General features: G+C 45.0%; 1 protein-coding gene across 1 annotated transcript in view; it reads right to left on the bottom strand.

The window, feature by feature from the left end:
* Nucleotides 1-6,901: 6,901 nt before the first annotated feature.
* Nucleotides 6,902-20,333, bottom strand: part of LOC127228926 (vomeromodulin-like) — a 39,878-nt gene continuing 26,446 nt past the window's right edge. The window contains 3 exon segments of the mRNA XM_051194028.1: nucleotides 6,902-7,401; nucleotides 9,305-9,584; nucleotides 12,001-12,061. Of these exon segments, the coding sequence (XP_051049985.1) occupies nucleotides 6,902-7,401; nucleotides 9,305-9,584; nucleotides 12,001-12,061 (841 nt within the window).

Consider the following 20,333-nt stretch of genomic DNA (forward strand, 5'->3'; position numbering starts at 1 on the left):
TCAGGGTGCCCCCTTCTCTCTCTGTGACCCTTCTCTGAGAGCATATGGGTTTGCTTCTGTACCTCTGCTAGCTTCTCACTGATCACCCTTACCCTTCTCTGTGGGAAGTCAGGCTTCTGCAGAACTGGGTTTGGTTGCTGTTGTATCAGTATGCTAGTGTGTGCACAGAGAGGGCATTCCTTAAACTCTGCCCTCTACCATCCAGGAGACAGCTATTGGCATAAACCACTCTATGTGGATGTCTCTGTGAGGTCAGGGGTCAATCTTACTCTTTTCACTGAGTCCACAGCAAGGAACATGCAGTCGCTTCCCTGCTAAGTAGAGATGGGGGATTGCTAGCTTTGGAATGTTTCCTGAGTCTGCTGTTTACTGCCTGTCCTTATCTCTGGCTGTTAAAGGGACACATTTTCTACCCCGTCTCTGGAACCCACTATGGGCCTTTCTCCAGCATGTGACATCAGACTTGCAATGTGTTCTGTCACCTTTGTGTGTGTTTGTATGTATGTGCTCCTTGCAGCCCTTGCACAAGCAGATGTCAATGTGATCATGGGCAGCTATAGTTTAAGAGCTCTTCCTAGAGCCAGTTAGGAGTCTGCAGTTCTGTTCCACAGTAAACGTGTGCTCTAGTCCCCTTACCCCCACTCCTGAGTCACTGAGTGTCTGGCATTGACATGATTTCCCACCTATCATGGGTCAATATAAAAGGTTCCATCAACTTACAGCCTCAGGGGGCTCCACTCTGTGGTCAGAACTGTCAGCAAGAAAATACAGAGATAGAAATGTTAGTTTCATGAGAACAATACTACTGAATCTTAAGTTCAACTCTTATCTCTATTGATTTGGGATGAGTCAGTTGTTGAGTAGGGCCTACTGAGCAGAACAGACAAGTGACTAAGAGCATGCAAGCCACCACTCCTGATTCCCTATAGTTATTCAAATATTTGCCCAGAACCCACCACTCCAATGTGTTTCACAGAGCCTTTACATGTTCAGGAGGACTGTGCAGTTACAGATTGTAGTACCTTGTGACTTTGATGCTTGGTACCAATTTGGTTTTTGAAATCTTGCTGTCATGGGAGATGATTAATTGCTGAAATGACACAAGGGAGCATTAGTGTAACATGCGACCATGGCCTTTCCCTCTTCTGTGTGGACTCCAAGGCATAATAAAGGGGCCCCAGGCTTTTGGGATCAGTCCATCCCAAGCATCCAAGTCTCAAGGGTTGGCCTTCTTCCAACTCAGTGAACCTTCATTTTTCACACTCACCGTTTTCCCAGTGGCATAGTCTCCACTATCCTTTGTTATTGCAACCTCATAGGAAACTCTGAGGTGCTTGTCTTTCTGGAAGGCGTAGGTTATTTTGGTGATGTTGGCCTCGAGGTCATTCATCTGTTGTGAAGAAGACCTCAGTTAATGAGGGGAAAGGATGGGATGTGCGTTATCATGAGGCAGACATGTGTGCCTGAGTCTTGCATGAGATGCTGTGCTTGTTCCTGTAGGCCTGGTCACCCAGCTGGGAGCTGGTGTAGCTGAGAAAAATTAATGACAGGGACATTCCCATCCCTTTTCTGTGTTTATTTCAGAGGAAGAGACCTTGTGAACTGCTGCTTTCTAACAAGGATTTCAAAGTGGAAGGGTGCTTCTCTACCTTTGTGCTCTGAAAGCTCTCTGCTGAACACTTATGGACTCTGTGGTAAAGATTCCTGTATGCTGCTACACAAGATGATGGTGCCTAGAGCCTGGGAGCTCCTCTCACTGTGGAGACCTCCTCCTATCTTCAATGTGGGTAGGTCATATTAAAGTACCTCCTGGGTAGATAAGCCTGGATCCCTTGCTGCTATTGTGACTTGGCCACTCACTCAATCTCTGAGGGCATCAGTCTGAAGAAGAGTTGTTACACTGAGCTTTATTTTGAGGATTACTTGTCATTGATCATTTAAGGCACATGGATGTGTGTTTGTTTGGCTATGGATGACACACTCATAATATTTACCTCCTCCAACCCACGTGACTGCTTCTGATGCCTTGCTGATAACACCAAGGCTCCTTCCTGATTCCTAAACATGATGTGTGTCCTGTGGCATTGATCTTACCCATGTCTTCAGATACTGTAGGCAGTGGTTGCACATGCCTTTAATCTTAGCACATGGTTGGCAGAGGTAGGCAGATCTCTTGATTTCAAGGCTAGCCTAGTCTACAGTGCTAGTTCCAGGACAGCCAGAGCTATCCAAAGAAACCTTGTCTCAAAAAAACAAAACAAAAACACCCAAACCTTAGGATCTCATTCGTATCTCCTTTCTTCTGCCCCTGAAATGACAGTCTCAGCTGATGTGCAGTGTATTACAGACTTAGGCTGATGGAGGACACTCACCTTGACAGAGCTCTGCTTGGCCACATATATTAACAGTATCTTCAACATTGAATTGGACATTGTTACAGAAATGGTGGCATTTTTGGGATCTTGAGGCAGCCGACCTCCAATCACTGGTACTGTTCTTTTGCCAAAATTGGCTCCAACCTAAGGAGAGAAAAGTAGAAAAACATCTATGTGGTTCAGGAGACTAGAAGAAGAGGGATGGCCTTGTAGTGTCGCTCTTACAGTGTAGGGTGAAGTTGCCTTAGCTTATTTCCAGTGGCACTGTAACAGGGCTCAGGGCAGCCAGGCTTTCCTGAGACATCATGAATCCTTGCCTAAAGGTGAGACAGCATTTTTGATGGAGTTCAAGAAGGTGTGTGTGTGTGTGTGTGTGTGTGTGTGTGTGTGTGTGTGTGTTTAATAGTTGCATCCTCTTTTTCCAGAACTTTCCCCCTCAGTGGTTCCTCCCTCTTTTCTTCCTCTGCACTTCCCTTCCTTCCATGATTCGTAAACCGTCGAAGACATATGTATATATGTATAAGTTCTTAGATATTAAAGCTAATATTGGGTATTTCCTGTGTCTGCTTTTCTGTCCGTTTCATTCTTTATTTTTGTGTGCATTCTCCCATTATATTTCTCAAGTATTTTCTGTATGTGAAAGGGATGTTGGACCATTCAGTGAGGAATACAGTGAAGAGAGACTTATGCAGACTTCACTGGTGTTTCCTCTTGTCCTGTGCATACCTCCATTCCCTTTTCTTGACTTTAGAGTGACTATTAGTATCTGGAAAGCATGGCTATATGTTTCCACATGTGATGCGTGTAGAAGGATCTGACCCTCAGTCCTTTGTGTATGTTGTAGGATGTTGATGAACGTCATCCTGGATGTGCATGGGTTTGTGCTTCAGCCTCTGAGTGCAGCTTTTTTGCTGGATTTCCAGAGGGGAAGCTGAGCTAGTCATGTCCCCTCTCTTCATCACTTGTCACACCCTGGTTTTGCGTTCCTGTTTGGGGAGTGGGTGGTTGGCAGGAGATGGCTTTTTGTTTAGATGTGTGTTCTCTACTGGGAGTGGAGACCTCAGCTGGGACAAGTTATGGTTCTGTCAGTTGGAGTGCCTGACAGACTGTCATCCTGTGCAATTGAGTGGAGAGGAGCACTAGCGTGACCATGCCCCGATGGACACTCTGGAGACTGATCCCAGTATCAGATGAGGGGTCAGAAAGAGCTGATCATTTCTCTGTCCTGACATTTTAACCTCTTGTGTGCTTCCAGGTATGCCTCCACCCTGCATCCAGTTTCATTGCAAAGACAGTGCCTACTTACACAGTAGAGGATGGAAAGTCCTTTGGGAGAAATCCTGGCACCTTGAACCTTGTACTTGAATAAGCCGGTAGCTGTGGAGGAGAGGAGGAGGAATGGTGAGAACCCACACTGCCACTGATGGCTGTTGGGTCCCAAACTGTACCTGTGGTCTCTCTCTAGACACCAGTATGGACAGCTGCATCTGTCTGCTTGCCAGACTCAAGATGTTGCTCTGAATATCTTCCATATCTCAAAGGATGCTCTGAGCTTCGGGTTTACCCGCACAGAATTATTTTCTTATCTGATGTGCCCCAATCTCTTTGAAGAAGGAAACAGTGGTATGTACACTATATATTTTGTCTATGGTGGGACTTGAGAAATAAGTCCAGTTTCTTCCTTCACCTCCCTGGGTTGTTCAACCCAATATTTCCTCCCAACTTGGCTTTTGGCATGTTTATTGAGTTATTGTAGGATGTCCTCATCTCAGGACTCCAAAGACAATGTCCTTGGACAGCACTTGATTCAGACTTTATGTAGTGTTTCATTGGAAGGTATTTGGGTTGGGAAGCTCTGTGCAGCCCCCACAGGCACTGTCTTCTAATTGTTTCCTTGATTCAGAAGTCAAGTACCTTGAACAAAAGGTCAGTTGGACCACTGTCCTTCCTCTGTGTGCATAGTAGTGTGTGAGGGTCCTTGTAGTTTTGGAGTGTGATATCCCAGAGTCCCTTCTTCTATGGTATATCATCCTATGAAATCCCCCATGGTCTGTGAACCACTTTAGTACGTTGACAAGAGAACAACCAGAAAGGACTCACCATTCTTGCAGTTATTAAAGTCCTTGAGAACAATGGCACAGGAGTTGGATTTCTCCAGCTGTGAAGTCACCACAGGTTAGCTTAGCTGAGGGAGCATCAGGAGCCTGTTTAATCTGCCTTCCTCCTCCCCTGCTCTCCTGGGCTTCCCCTTTCCTGTGCTATTTCCCTGAACTCTTTTGGTAGAAGTTATTACTGTTCCCAAATCTCATCTTCTCTAGTTCTGCTGGTAGACATGTGGTCAGGGGAGCTGCTTGTCCATGATGGCCTTTCTGCTCTGAGGTTCCCCGGTCTTGATTTAAATCTGTCCTAGCAGCAGGCCATTTACAAATTTCAGTTTTCTCCTCCAGTTATCAGTGATTCAGGTCTGTGAGTGAACCCCACCCCTTCCCTGGACTTACGTTCTCATTCATCTCTGCTGAGAGCACTATTGGGACGACATCATTCAATGGCAGAGGTATGGGGAGAGGCACAGTTCCTGTGACTCTGTGGAAGATAGACATGTTGAAAGTAGTGATCGTCATGTTTCTAGATTGGTGTATGTCTTAGTTACAGCGCCTCACTGATGAAGGAGTCAGGATGATGTTTGGTTTCTCTTTGTGTCTGTAAATCCTGAGCTCTTGCCTTGACCTTTGGTCTTTAAGGAAGATGCAAAGATACCTGGCCTAAGCACAGGAAACCTGGCCCTGAGGTCCCCAGAATGGATTCATGCTTCAGACACTGGAGCACAATTGTCCATAGACCAGCCTGTGGTCTTGGCGTAGCTGTGGATCTGAATTCACAGCTGGCTAAATTCTAGCTAGAGAAATTATAATGATGTCCTGTGTAGGGCATAGCTGATGGAAGGAAAGGATGTCAATGCTGGTATGTGTGGGTGAGAAGCATCTCCATGTTCCTCGTGTGAACCAAGTCAGAGGGAGGCAGCTGGCACAGAGAGTGGCAGAGAGATTGTCACTTTCACTGTATGGCCTCATGGTTCTTTCTCCATTTTGACTCAGGTCAGTGCACTGTTTAGGGAAAATCCAAGATGAGTCTCTTAAATAGAGCAAGAAGGAAAGATACAAGGTCATGTGAGAAGGTTGTTCTTAAACACAGCAGAACATTGCTCGTCAGCTCTCCTGGCATTTCCTGATTGTCCTGTGTACTATGGTGGACCAGCAGTCCGCTGGGACAGCAGGAAGGCCACTGTGACACACATTTGGATTGCATTGATGGAGTAGAAAGGAGGAGGGGTTGTACTTACGTCTCAATTAACTGAATGTGCATTTCGTTAACCTGGATGTGGGTGTCTTGGATGTCAATGTTGACACACTGAGTGTTGTTGGAGGAAATAGCAATTTTCATTGTCACTTCCAGGATGGATTCAAATTGCAGTGCACTGACGACAGGTCCAAGTGCTCTGTGGAGAGGAATGTGAGGCGAATGAAATTCTGGCTGAGACCTGAGGCTCCAGGGCAGAGAAAGGTATTAGGGACTGTCCTCCCGATGTGGTGAAGGTCATCCTCTAGAGGGAAGAACTGTTTTCCAGTCCCTGTGCTCTAGGGCCTCAGTCCTATGCCAGAGAGTGAAGAGTGTGGTCATTTAGGCAGTTAATGTTTGATGAATAATTGTCCTACCTAGCCTTAAGGAGGTGCCTGTTGTTGGCACAGGGTGTCAGTTTTAAGTTCACCTTCAAACCTAGCACTTAGGCCTTCTGAGTTGTGTGGAAATACATAAGAGAAACGTGGCAGGGTAAGCCAGAACTTGTTACCATTGGAAATTCTGTACAGGGACAATTTTGTATGTGTGTGTTTGTATATACTTAAACATACGTATGTACATGTATAAAATATAACATACATAAGTAGGTATGTATATTTGTGGATGTGATTTTTTTTTTTCCTGAGGGAAGTTGCCCTCTGTAAGGAAGTCTTGCTGGGAATAGCTGATCTTCTTTTCTCTCTGTGTGTCCTTATCCTTGGGCTGTAGGATAGGGGCCTGCATCCTCATCCCTGGTGACCCAGCAATCATCTGGAAACATGCTCACCCTTTTCCGCCTATGGTGGCAGTGACTGTGGAGTGGACGTGGATCTCATCAGCTGCCATGGTTATGTCCGTGCTGTCCACTGTTACTTCATCCACCTCTAATCTGCAGAGGGACAACACAGACTCAGTTCTGCTTCCTGGAAACAGCCCACCCCTCATGAGAAATACCTGTGGGGAAGGCGGCTCGCCACCTACTAAACTCTGCTGCTCCTATGCCCCTGAACTGTGCTTCCCAACCAGATTTTTGCGCTCAAGACATCCTGGCAATACTTTACAGAGATTCCAGTGCGAGTAAGCATGTCTTCTGTGAAAGTGGCTGTCACTATGGTTGTTGTATGTTGAGTGTAAGTGTCCCAGTGAACATCTTGTTCTTCCAGAGACCCCGAGAATTGTCAAAGAAGCACTTACTCAAGCAAAAGCTCTTTGATGTTTATGTTGAGTAGATCTGAAACTGGGTCTTTGAGGTCACTGGGGAGCATTTCCTTCACCTTGGCCTCGACAGAGTCTTTTATATTGTCTACATTTTCAACCATGTCATGCAGAGGCTTCCCGATACTGGAGAGTCCCTCTCCCTTCAGGAGACCTTTCCCAGAGCCCTTGTCTCCCCCAAGATTCAGTAAGCTGTCCAGGCCACCACTGCCCCCTGGGAGTAGCTGGGCGAGCCCTCCAGTGGCCTTGGACCCTGAAGAGGGCTTTGAGGAATCCTCATTCCCTTCTTTGCCTTTGCCTAGGAGACCATCTAGGCCAAGACCACCTGCCCCTTTCAGGAGGGAAGTGGGATCTAAGAGTGAGAGCAGGTCAGAGTTGTCCAGTGTGGCTAACAGTGTCCCGAGCACGCCTGCCATATTAACGTCATCACACTTCACAATGTCCTCGATCTGTGGGGGCAGCTTGTTCATGAGATCTGAAAAAGATCAAGAGACAATCGTGCTTTGGTTTTCTATTCAGTTCATCCTAGCACTCTCCTTTCTGGAAGGCGACATCTTGAAATTTGGGGCACATGGCCACTCAGAATTCTGCCTTCCAGGTTCCTTGTGCTGCCCCTGCCCTAGTTAAGAATAGCCCTCTGTTGCTAGACAGATGGCTCAGAGTTCAAGAGCAGGGCCAGATTCTGAATTTGGTGTTTCCTTGTTCTGAAAACCAGGCTGAGGCAGTCTACACCAGTTTGGAGCCCAGCAAGGAGGAACCATGTGGTGTGACAGAGTCTGCATGTAGGTGGTAAGAATTCACCGGAGTCAGACATTTCCCTTGACCAGGGTGACATCGGCCTGCCCTGAACTTACACTTGGGTGTATCATGTCAATGCAGGTTGAGGCCTTACCTGAGTTTGACTTTCTGGGTCCATATATTTTCTACTGCTGTCTTGTGTAGTCACACCTTCTTGGTTTTATCCCACATAAAATATAGTCCCTCTTTTGTTTCAGTGCTGATGTTGTACATAGGAGTTGACTATGTTATACCATTGCTCTAACACTGAGCTATGTCTTCAGTTCTCTGGTAGTTTCCCATTCCCCACTTTAGAAATGTCAAGTTGAATCCTAGATCCAATCTCAGGTATCTTATGAGTAGCTTCCCAAAGGATCACCAGCCTACAATTCACACTGCCAGAGAAACTAGGATACAGGGAGGAACCTAAGAGATTCATTCAAGGTCCTTCACAGAAGGGGAAAGGGACAAGATCTCCTGAGCATATTGGGAGTGGGGGCGGGCAGTGAGTAGAGAGGGAGCTAGGAGAAAGACAAGGGTAAGAGAGGAGAACGTGTGGGACTAGGAAGATCGAGTAGGGGGATGACTAGATGAGAGCAAAAAATGAGATACCGTAATAGAGGGAGCCATTATAGGTTTGAAGAGAAAACTGACTCTAGAGAAATGTCCAGAGACCTACAAGGATGACCCCCAACTAACAATCTGAGCAACAGTAGGGAGGCTACCTTCAATGCCCTTCCCTGATAATGAGATTGATAACTAACTTATATGGCATTCTGGAATCTTCATCTAGTAACTGTTGGAAAGAGAAGTACACACCTACAGCTAAACACTGAACCAAATTCCTAGAATTCAGTTGCAGAGGAGGAGGAGTGATAAGAAAATGGGTCAAGACCAGGCTTCAGAAACCCACAGAGACAGCTGACCTGAACAAGTGGGAGCTCATGGACCCCCAGAGTGGTAGCTGGGAAACCATCATTGGACTGACTCAGACCCTCTGACATGGGTCTCAGTTAGAAGGCCTGGGTAATCTAAGGAACCTCTGATAGTGGAACCAGGATGTATCCATGGTGCATTAAAGGACTTTGGGAGCACATTCCCTATGGAGGGATACTCCCTTAGCCTAGACAGGAGAGAGGGCCTGGACCCTACTCCAAATGACTTGACAGATTTTGATGATCCCTTCTGGAAGGCCTCACACTCTCTGTGGGATTGTGGGGAATGGGACAGGAAGGTGGTCAGGAGGGATTGGAGGGAGAGAGGGAGAGGAAACTGGGATCAATATGTAAAATAAGAAAAAATAAAAAAATAGTATAAATAATAAAAAAAGAATTATGACTGAAAACAAAGGAAAGCAAGAAAAGCTTCTTCATCTCTTTGAGCTGTTGGATGATCTGGATTCAGACCTTTGCTGTACCAGAATTTTTACATATGACCGAAGCTCCCTTCTCTGTCTAGGCACAAGCAGCTGCCACAGGATCTCCAGGTTGGGAAACCACTTATTTAGAGGGTTGACTGAACCTGCTCTGAGATCACCAATGTGCAGGCTATGGAAGGTGTAGACAGGACCTAAGAAGACAGCTGAAATGAATCTTACTTACAGTCATGGAGTTTGCCACTGGAGAGGAAGTATCTGGCTGCAGGCGCACACTTGCCACCCTTGGAGGCAGCTGGATGCTTTTTGGAAGGCGAGCCTTGCTTGTTGGTGGAACCTTTGAGGTGTGGTGGTGCTGGCAGGTTAAGAGGAAGGGTGTTCACATTGGGCACAGCAACGGGGAGATTGCTCACCCCTGGAGGTGTTTCTACCAGGTCAAGTGTTCCTGCTTGGATGCTCAACGTGATGACCAAGGCCCGGAGAGCCCACATTGCTATGGCTGACACCTGCAGAAGAGAAATGGGTCACACATCACATTCACCATGGACCTAGAGCTGTCATGTAACTCTGTGCAGGTGACTCCCTGTCTCTCAGAAGAGCTTCTTTTTCACTTTATTGACACCCTAGTTTGTCCTCTGCTCATGGGAACATGGTCTGATATATGCCTGTTAACATATTCTTATTACTGTTTGTACCATGGGCAATTGTGCTGTCAGTATTGGCTGTAACATGTCAATGTGGGTGAGCCCTGACCTGAGGTCTGACTTCCTGGGTTCATGTATATTCTCCTTCTAACTTGTGTAGTCACATGTCCTTTATGTTACCCCACATATAATTTCTCCTCCTCTTTTATTTTTCAGTGCTGATATTGTATGCAAGGCTTGACTGTGTTCTATCATTGCTCCAAAACTACTCCAAAACTAAGCTATGTCCTTGGGCCCCTGGTAGTTTCCCAGTTCCCATTTTAGACATGTCAAGTTTGAGTCCTTAACTCCAAACTTGGCCTCTGCCCCTAAGTTAAGCTTCTTACTGAGTAGCTGGTATTGGACTTTTCCTGAGAGGTCTTATAGAATTGTGTAGTGAGATATTCACTTTGTCTGCACCCGTGGCACTGACCACGCCCATTGGGGTGGGTACAGGGGTGGGTGTTATCTGGGGGAACTAGGGGGAAGGGGCCCTGGAATGCCCTCTTCTTTGCTGCATGGGGATAGAGGAGCATTCTGAGGCATCCTTGGGACCTGGAACCTGCTGGTGCTCATCTGACTCTGTTGTAAGTTATTTTTCCCTGAATAAATATGTATTCATCCTGATTTTCCTTTTTCATTAGCATTAAGAAAGTTTAATGTTAATAAAGTATTAAATTGTGCCTGTAAAGCTAGACATCAGGTGCTGTTTTTACCTCAGTTTCCCGTGTCAATTGGGTGGTGTACCCCACTCATGGTGGAGCTGTGGTTTGCTGTTGACGCCTGACAATCATTTCCCATCTGACCTTCTCAGATTTCTTGCTTATGCTTATTCTCTAGATGTTTTGTCTCTGACGGCTACCTTGATGTATCTTTTTTACGTTTGAGACAGGGTCTTACTCTTAGTCCTGACTTTCCTGAAGCTCGCTTTCTCGTTCAGAGAAAGCGTTGCCTCTGTCCCACGATTATTGGGATCCAATCTATACACCACCATGCCTGGTCTGCCTTCAAATCTTTCAGTTACATTTATGTATTTATTGCAAGTCATGTGTGTAAATCACAGGACAACTTGATGGAGTTATTCCTTCCTTCTGTCGTGTGGTTCTAGGGATGACACTGAAGTCATCAGGCTTGGTGGCATACCTTTACCAGCTGAGTGATTTCACTGTCCCACTGTAACATGTAGAACGGTGCTGCACATGTGTTCCTGACATTTCCCCCTAACATGTGAGTTGCCCTGTTGGCATTTCTTCCCTCTTGTCCTCCTTCACCTGTCAGGGTTTGTAAAATTGGTGTGTGGGTCTTTGCTGTGACCTATAAAAAAGTTGTCATTGGGTCACTTCTGTCAAATGCTCACCCCACAATAAGTAAGTGCAATTTGCTTTATGACAGAGGGGACCCTGTGCATGTGTTCCCGATAGCAGGGACCATTTGTTAAGACTTCAGCTATAACCTCTACTTTACAGACACACCACTGCGGCCTCACCCTCAGAGGTTCATGTGATATGCCTGCCCAGCAAGCGCTTCCTCCACCTGTGACTGCTACCACTTTAGTAATTACTTGATATTGTTTTAGACTCTCATCTGTAACCCCTCCCCTCTCTGCCTTTAAATCTTTCCATGTTGTCCTTTCTGCATACTCCCATAGTCTACAGTAGCTGAGTGTTCCCAGAGCTGAGCTAGGCTATGTGTGTACATTTGGTGATTCTTAGAGGCTAATGGTGATGGTTTAGGTTGGCACCATGTATACCTACTTTGAAAGGTAAACCCTCTGCTGCCATTACCATCAGAAAGCGGTGGTTCCAGTAAACTGAAGCCAGTGGCAGTTCTTGCATCACATAAATTGCCTTATTGAAAAGTAAACCTCACCACATTTCTACCATACTTTCCCCTTCCCTCTCTGACCTCTGGGAAATCTAAACAGCATGTCATTAATCTAAACACTCTCTCAGGAAGAGCAAGGTATATGTGCCTGTTAAGGAGTTCATGGCTATGCTGACTTAGTGGACCTCTCAGAGAGTTTGAGCAGTCAGTCTCCTGTTTTCTGAAGAGAACATTCTTCCAATTGGTCTTGCTCTCCCCTGTTTCACTTTAGGCTCAGTGTCCTGCAGTTCAGCAGCCCAGGAACATTTTAGATGATCAGTGAGTAAGCCCTAGTCATCTGTCCAGAGGTGACCTGTCCCATGGTCCTTCCCACTTGGCCTGCCCTTCTTAGTGCATCCCTCTAGTCAATCCTTACCTTGCCGCTCTCACGGTTCAAAGTCTTCAGTAGCTGCTTCTTTTCTTGCTCCTGCCTCTGACTGTCCACCCCAAAGGTGCACCCATTTTATAGGCATTCAGCCTCTCCTAGAAAGGTCATCATGTAGGAAGGGGCGGAAACTAGATATGCTGATAAGACAGGTGTGATGCAGTCTGCTTTCCCAAGTCAGCAGCTGCTCTTTGTTCTTGCTTTTGTTGGCATCTCCTTAGTTGTGTGAGAGCTGGTCTTTGGATGTCGAGGGAGGCACATCACAAAGAGCGTGTAATGTCCCTGGGGCCTTGGTGGTTCTTCCTGTTCTATATTCCAACTTGGGATATGGTGAAGCCCATGAATTGTTTTTGTCAATGTCTTCATGGTGTTTATTGTAAGGTCATTTACCTGACCCCTTCTTATTTTACAAGCCTTACAAGTCTTATCTAGTAGTCATTAGCGTGTTGGGTGACTCCAAGCAGCATCAAACTGGATAGATGCCCATGGCAGAGATTTAACATTCCTTTTATGATGCCACATAATGTCCTATGACAAACTCAGCACCCAATAATCAGCAGAAGTGCAGGCATCCATGATACAGGTATGGTGTCCCCTTGGTCATTATTTTGGTGATGGCCTTATGTCAAATACTTGTATCATGGATGACTGATACGAGGATCCTGCCATATGAAAAACCTCCTCATGAGTAAGGGGTTTGCTGGGATGGGTGGATTCTAGTGATAAAGTGAATTGATTGGAGTATGGCATTTGTCATGTGTGTTAAGCAAAGGTGTTATATAATTGTGTAGGAATTCTTTTTTCTTGTTATTTTTTGTTATTCTTTTTTGTTGTGTAATTATATAAGGCCTGGCAGGGATATGGATATTATATGTGCAATTGTATTCCCAGTTATCCTTATTTATTCTTTGAAATATTTTATATTTATACAATGTATTTTGATGATGTTCATTTACAACTACCCCCTTCTGACTCTCCCTGGTGCCCTTGCTTCCTCTCCTTCACAGCTTCACAGTTTCATTCTTTTGGTTATTTATATATGTTGAGTCTAATTAGCACTCTACATTGTTGGGTGGGCAACATATTGTAGCATCTGCAGAGGAGAGCAAATCCCCCTCAACTTTAGCTCATCCACTAAGGGCAGAAATTTGTTTGGCCCTGCTCCATCCATACTGGAATTTTGACTACTTTGATCTCCTGGAGGACTTTGCAGGTGAATACAGCTGGTAGGAATTAATATGTGCAGTAGACATGCTATTCCAGAAGCTAGCACTTCATAGTTCTTCCCATCCCTTAACATTGTTTCTGCCCACTCTTTCATGATGTCTGCTGAGACTTGTGTATTGCGAGATTATTGTATGTTACTTTACACAGGTGAAATCACAGTTACTTATACATCATACTTGTACCAGGTATGAGGTTGTATTAAGTGCTATCAAATGCAGGAGGAAGTGTCTTTGACTGAAATCAAATTGACAAACATCTGCATACATATTTAGCTGGTGGTTTGACAGCAGGTACCTTTACCAAATGAGTAGATTTCTTCTCTTGGTCCTATGATCTCCTCAGCCATTTTCTTTTTAGCTGTTTACAATATCAGACATGAAATCCCTCTGTGAAGCAGACCTCATATTCAATGAGAAAGCACTTGGTAATCCCCATAAGCAGCATTCCACTATTGCACAGTCTTGTGTGGATCAGTATTATAGCATGTAGCATCTAGTGTTAGGAGATACTTTTGATGTCTCTCACTCCCCTAGAATCTTTCCTAGCACCTTGTGTATTTATACATGCTACAAAGAAGGGAGAGATTTTCCTGGTCAATCGAGGTTGATTTCTCTGCATCCTGTATCTTTAGTAAGTGCTGATTTTGTAATAGGGTCTTGTTATCTAATTAGGGTACACACTTGTACTGTCTAATTTAATGTCAACTTGACACAGTTGAGACTAGGCATCAGAGAGGAGGAGCCTCAATTGTGAAAATGCTTCCCTAAGGTCCAGCTGTAAGGCATCTTCTTAATTAGTGAATAATGGTGGAAGGCCCAGCCCATAGTCAGTGATGCCATTCCTGGTTCACATGTCCTGGGTGCTATAAGAATGTAGACCCAGCAGACAATGGGGAAGTAAGTTAGCAAGTCCTCCTTGGCCTCTGCCTTCAGGTTCCTGCCCTGTTTGAGTTCCTGCCTTGACTTCTGTCTGTGATGGACTGCCACCTGGAAGTATAACCTGAAATAAGCTCTTTCCTCCCCAGGTTGCTTTGGTCATGGTGTTTTGTCACAGCAATGGAAACTCCAACTAATATAGCACCTAAGAGCAACATGTTTTGGGTACTTCTGGGACCTCCTCCACCTATAACTTGCAGGGTGATATCTTGTGCCTGGCATTGAGAATTTTTTGTGTGTAATAATCTGTGAATTTGGGAGTAATATTGTGTAACCATGAAGGGTAGTTTTGCTTCAGAATCACTCAAAAATGTATTTTCTAGCTGGGCATGGTGTCACATGCTTCTAAAACCAGCATTTGGGAGGCAGAGGCTGAAAGGTCTCTGAGTTCAATAACAGCCTGTTCTACAGAGTGAGTTCTATAATAGTCAGAGCTACATAGAGAAACTCTTTCTGAAAACTAAACAATAGCCACAAGAAAAAGGAGTTTTCTGATTGTCTTACCAACTAGTGGATTCATTATGATTTTTTTCATATAGCCTTGATTTGGGCTAATTTACCCCTACCCTTTAGTCTCCTCAATCCCCTTTAACCTCCTTTCATATAACCTGTGTTCTATGTCCTCTAATTAAAATTTTCTTCCTTGGTTTGGAAAAGCATATAGATTTTCATATAGCTTTGCATGTACTTGTCATTTTGTCAAGCCTCTGACCCCCTCAGTTTCTCACTCCTCATCCCCACTCATGCTTTCCTGATATTGTTTATACCCTGTGTCTCCTTGAGCGTGTTTATCCTCCTCTTCCATTGGAACGATTTCTTTCCATGTCCTCTGTAGAGCTGGTTTACTGGTCATAAATTCCTTTAATGTGGAAAGGTTTTATTTCTCCATTTAATGGGTAATTTTGCTGGGTATAATAGTCTGGTTTGGCAGTTGGGTCTTTTAGAGATTGAATATCTGTTTCTAGACATTTCTGGCCTTGAAGTTCCTACTAGATTATCGTTTGTTACTTTATTGAACCTGCCTTGGCAAGTCACATGACTTGATATGTATATTTTTTTTCTTAATTCTGTCTGTAGTGTTTTAATTACAGTATATTGTGGGAGTTTCTCTTCTGGTCCTGCCTATTTATTATCCTATGAATCTCTTGTACCTGGGTGGGCATCTCTTTGTTTCTATGCTTTGGAAATTTTCTTCCACGTTATTGTGAAAATATACTCCTTGGTGGGACTGGAGAGATGTCTAAATGTTTAAGAGCACTTGCTGCTGTTGGGGAAGACATGAATTTTCTTCCCAGCATCTACATCAGGCAGCTTACAGCCATGTGTAAGTTAGTTCCAGGGGATATAATACCCTCTCCTGTCCTCAGGGTTCCTCATGCATGCATGCTTTCATCCACACAGAAACATGTGCAGAAGGTAAAAAATGTCCACATAATAAATCTTAGCAAAATTTGAAAATATTCTCTGTGCCTTCAGTATGTTATTCTTCCTCTTCCACATCCATAACATAAGGTTATTTCTTTTTGTGGTGTCCAAAAGCTTTGCCATGTTCCACTGTAGACATTTAGAAGTTTACTATTGACCTTTAATGAATAATCCACTTCCTCTGTTTTATCTTCCATTTCTGACGTTCTTTTTCTACATGATCTATTTTGTTGGTGTGGATTTCCACTAAGGTTTTTATTTGGGTTTATTTCAGCATTGTGTTCTTTGTGAATTCTATTTTCCTATCTTGGATTGACTGCTCCCTCACTCAGCTCTTTGTTTTCATTGACTTCGAGTGTTCTCATAGCTTCTTTGACTTGTTTCAACACAGTAGTAATGGCGATTTTGAATTCATCGTTTGAAATTTCTAGGTCATTCTCACTTGGAATCATTATTGCACTCCAAAATTTCTGGGAAGGGGTGTGTTCCTGGTTTTGTTTTTCCTTCTGCGTTGTGGTGTGTGTGTGTGTGTGTGTGTGTGTGTGTGTGTGTGTGTGTGTGTTGTTTCTGTGCTGGAATTTTCCAATCTGAAGTAATTTGTTGATTTAGTTATTCTCTTTTGTTTAAGTAACCATTTTTCTTTCAGTGAGGATGGTCAGTGTTCAGAGAGGGTGGAGCCATGGTTTTCCATTTGTAGCACTAGTACTGGTGGGTTGACCTGGTGAAGTCTAGAGAGCTTCCCATAGGAGCCGGGTGGCCTAATGGGGTGTGAAGGAGCAAGCCTACCTATAGGAACAGGGATGCAAGATGCTGGTGGTGTGGACCATAGGGCAGGAAAGCGGCATTCTGGAGAAGCTTGATGTAAAGTCAAATGCCCTGCATGCACAGGGAGTTCAGTTCCCTGTGGAACCTGCAGCCTGTGGGGCAGGGAAGAATTGGCCTGTTTGAGTGATGGGGCAGAAAGGGGAAGGATGAGGATATTTTAAAGAGATTCTTATTTGTTCCTTTGGCTAGCAGATAGAAACATGGCCCTGCTGGGATTGGAAATGAGCCCTGGCATCCCAGTTTAGGAGCAGAAAGGTTGGAGCTCAGTGCTTTTCAGGGGAGGGGTGTGTCCTAGAAGGGATTTCACAGCAGAGGCCTCATCAGACCACCAACAGTAGAGATTGCAGGGGGACAGTGATGGGAGCAAGCATGTGCTGAGTAGGACTGCATAGCTGTACATAGCTCTGCCTTCTACTTACGTGAACTGCATGGCAGAACCCTAGAGAGGTCTTGATGGGGGACAGTGTGCCACTGGATCTCTTTGTCCTGCTTCCCACTTAGACTTATTGATTAAGTCTCCATTTTGTGATTTTCACAATCATTTGGCTTTTCATTGTCTTATTGAGAACTGGTGGCCCAAACCTGTCTTGTATGGGGCATAGGGTGTGACTCTAAATTCAGTAACAGAATGAGGTATGAATGGTGTTAGAGGTCTGGGATGGTTCTGCTTGTATTTGTAAGTCTGTCTGGAGGTCCAACTCCTTTGTGTCTCTTTTCCATGCCTGTTTTCTGGGTTTCCCTCCCACTTCCAAAGAAGGTTGCCGGACTCCCATCCCTGAAGGGTTTGCCATTTTCCCTGTACATGATGTCACAGGTTCTGGGACGATCACAGCCCTAAAGCAGGATGGAGTTATTTGACTGGAGGTCAGCCATGCCTGTTCTGGCTCCCCACATGCTGGGCATAGAGCAGCCTTCTTTTCCCCCACAAGCTCTCGAAACAACCTCAGCATTTCCCATTGCAGGGCTTTCCCCAGCCACACTGGTCCTTGCTCTGAATCTCAGCTGCTGCTCCCTCCCCAAAGGTCCAAGCATCATTGATCTTGGTGAAATGTCAGAGGCAAAGAAAAGTTGGCAGCTGATGGTTTCCCATAGGGCAGAATTCATGGCATTATCCATGACATTTGTGGGAAATTGAGCCATGTTTTGATGTCCGTTTTCCCACCTCCCAGTGATTAGTCCTCTTGATTTAATGTCCCCAGTAGTTTTTCTGGAACCAAACAACTTATGGAGGAGGTGGGGAGTGGCCACCTCAGGAGATTGTCTGTGGTGTCCCTTGGTCCTCCTGGTTCTTAGGAGGTGGGCAGTCCTTTGATTCTGCTAATCCAGGATGCATGGAGTGTGCCATGCTGGGCAGGGTTCCCAACTAGGGACAAAGGACTGATAAAGGCCAGCTTGTGTCAGACACTAAGTCATTGAATCTGCTATGTGCCTTTGAAGGGTGAGCCTTTGAAGGCTTTCCAGGGCTGCCTGAGATCACAACAGCCAATTTTATGTAATGTAGGTTCCAACTCTTAATGGACTCTATGTGAAGAGATCACAATGGGCCAGCTTGAGCCAAGATGCCTGTTGACACAGCCACCAATATTTCCACCTTTGGTAGCCATGTCTTTAAACACATACAAAGCTCCCACTGGTGGACAGGCTTACACTTCTCTGTTCTCATTTGTCTGTCTGTGTTTGCTTCTCTGTGCTTGGAGACTAAGTTGGGCCTTTTGTGCCATTGCTTCTGTGGTATGATCCGTTCCGATCTTTGGAGTCCGGGTTCACTGGGTTCTTTGCATCTCTGAACCTTCTGAATTTATAGATGAAGTGTGGTCTTGTCTGCAGAGGTGACATACTCTCAATGAGATGTTTGGGCCAAGCTTTCTCTGAGGCCCTGATGTATAGAAAAGGGATATAGTTACTTACCTCATCACAAGTTCATAATTGGGCAGGCCAGTAATGTCCTGAAGCAACTCAACTCTTTCTCCCTGGAGGAGTTATGCTCATCAATCCCAAGACTTCTGTATGCTCCATTAGTTCCCTGCTGACTTTGTTCCATTTTATGTGACTTTTTGCTGAGTATGTCTCAGTTTCCTTTATATGTTGTTTATATGATGCTATATTTCATTTTTTTCTTTTGTTTTTTCAAGATAGCCCTGGTTATGCTGGAACTCACTTTGTAGAGCAGGCTGGCCTAGAACTCATGGAGATCTACCCACCTCTGCTTCCTGAGTGCTGTAATTAAAGGCATGTACCAACACTGCCTGATTGATTTGATTGTTGTTATATTTCTTTTCTTGTTCTGTGTTTTTTTTTTTTTTTGGTTTTTCGAGACAGGATTTCTCTGTAGTTTTAGAGCATGTCCCTGTCCTGGAACTTGCTTTGTAGACCAGCCTGGTCTTGAACTCACAGAGATACTCCTGCCTCTGACTCCTGAGTGCTGTGATTAAAGGCAAGTGCCACCATTGCCTGGTAATGCCATACTTCTTAATAAACTTGGCTTCTTTCCTTCCTTTTTCCTTCCTTCCTTCCTTCCTTCCTTCCTCCCTCCCTCCCTTTCTTCCTTCCTTCCTTCTTTTAGGTTTTTTGAGACAGGGTTTCTCTGTGGCTTTGGAGGCTGTCCTGGAACTAGCTCTTGTAGACCAGGCTGGTCTTGAACTCAGGGAGATCTGCCTGCCTCAGCCTCCCAAGTGCTGGGGGGGTAAAGATGTGTGCCACCACCACCCGGCTAATAAACTTGTTTTTCACAAGACATAGTTTGTTAAAGATCTCCTGTCACCAGCTTTCCAAATTTTAAAAATTTCTAATTCTCTGGTCCCCTCCCTCAGGATCGGTCACTGTAGAATGATCTGCTGACTCAGGTCAACAGGGGTTCAGTGGGGTACAAAGTAGACTTTCTGTGCATTCCTAGGAACTGGATCTGCCCTAAGAGCATTGTGCGGATGACATTTTAAGCACTTGGCCTACCCTATCTACTATGTGTAGTCTGACCTTAGGAATTGGGCCTAACCTGGAATGAGGGGCATATTCCCAATATTGGACCTCAAAGGATCTCATAAGATCAGCAATTGGTTGGATCATTGGGTACTAATACTGCCTACACTGTCAGCATGCAGATACTCTCTTATGCAGGGACAAGGAGCAGTATGCAGTTGACTCCTGAGCAACTGGGTCTGTCCCAGGGTCATGTTTCCAGAAGACACTCGATATTTCACCTTAACTGAGGATGTATGGCAGGCTCCTCATTGGTGAGCCTTACTGTAGGTGTCAGCAGTCAGGCTGTCACTGGATACTGACAATGTCCTGTGGACATTGTAGCAACAAAAGCCTGTGTACCAGACCTACACTGGGAACAGCATGCTTATGGCCATCTGGGTATGTGGTCTACACTGGTCAGTGTTTGGGTATCCCCATGGTATTGTATAAGCCCTGCTTTCTGCATGTGGTCATCTGTTGCATATGGCTTTACTTATTGGCCAGTATAAGGGTGGGTCCTGCGTACTGGACCTGAAGTGGGGGCAGTATGAATTTGGCTCTTTAGTTACTTGGTCTGTACTAGTTATAGTGTGCTTGTGGTCCTTTGTGTTATGGTCTATCGTCAGGCTAACTGTGGGGTTGCTTTATGGAAGCTGAGCCTGAATTAAAGTGCAGGGTTCATTCAGTCAGTCCTCTTGGTATTAGCTCTTTTCTGAGAATAGCTGGAAGTCGACCCCCTGGATTCCATCCAGTTCTACACCTAGTCAATGTGTGAATTTCCCTATGAGTCCTGGATCTGCCTTGTTTCAGCACACTGTCTGCCCTATTAGAACTAAGTCTTTCCTTCAGCCAATCAAAGGCTATCTCCTCCAGTCCTGGGTTTTTCCTAGGGACCACGTTACAGCTACATCCTGGATTGTAGGAATTCACCTAGGGTAGTGTTTAGTTAACCTT

The sequence above is a fragment of the Phodopus roborovskii genome, unplaced genomic scaffold (genome assembly GCF_943737965.1).
Source record: "Phodopus roborovskii unplaced genomic scaffold, PHOROB, whole genome shotgun sequence".
In the NCBI taxonomy this organism is placed as follows: Eukaryota; Metazoa; Chordata; class Mammalia; order Rodentia; family Cricetidae; genus Phodopus; species Phodopus roborovskii.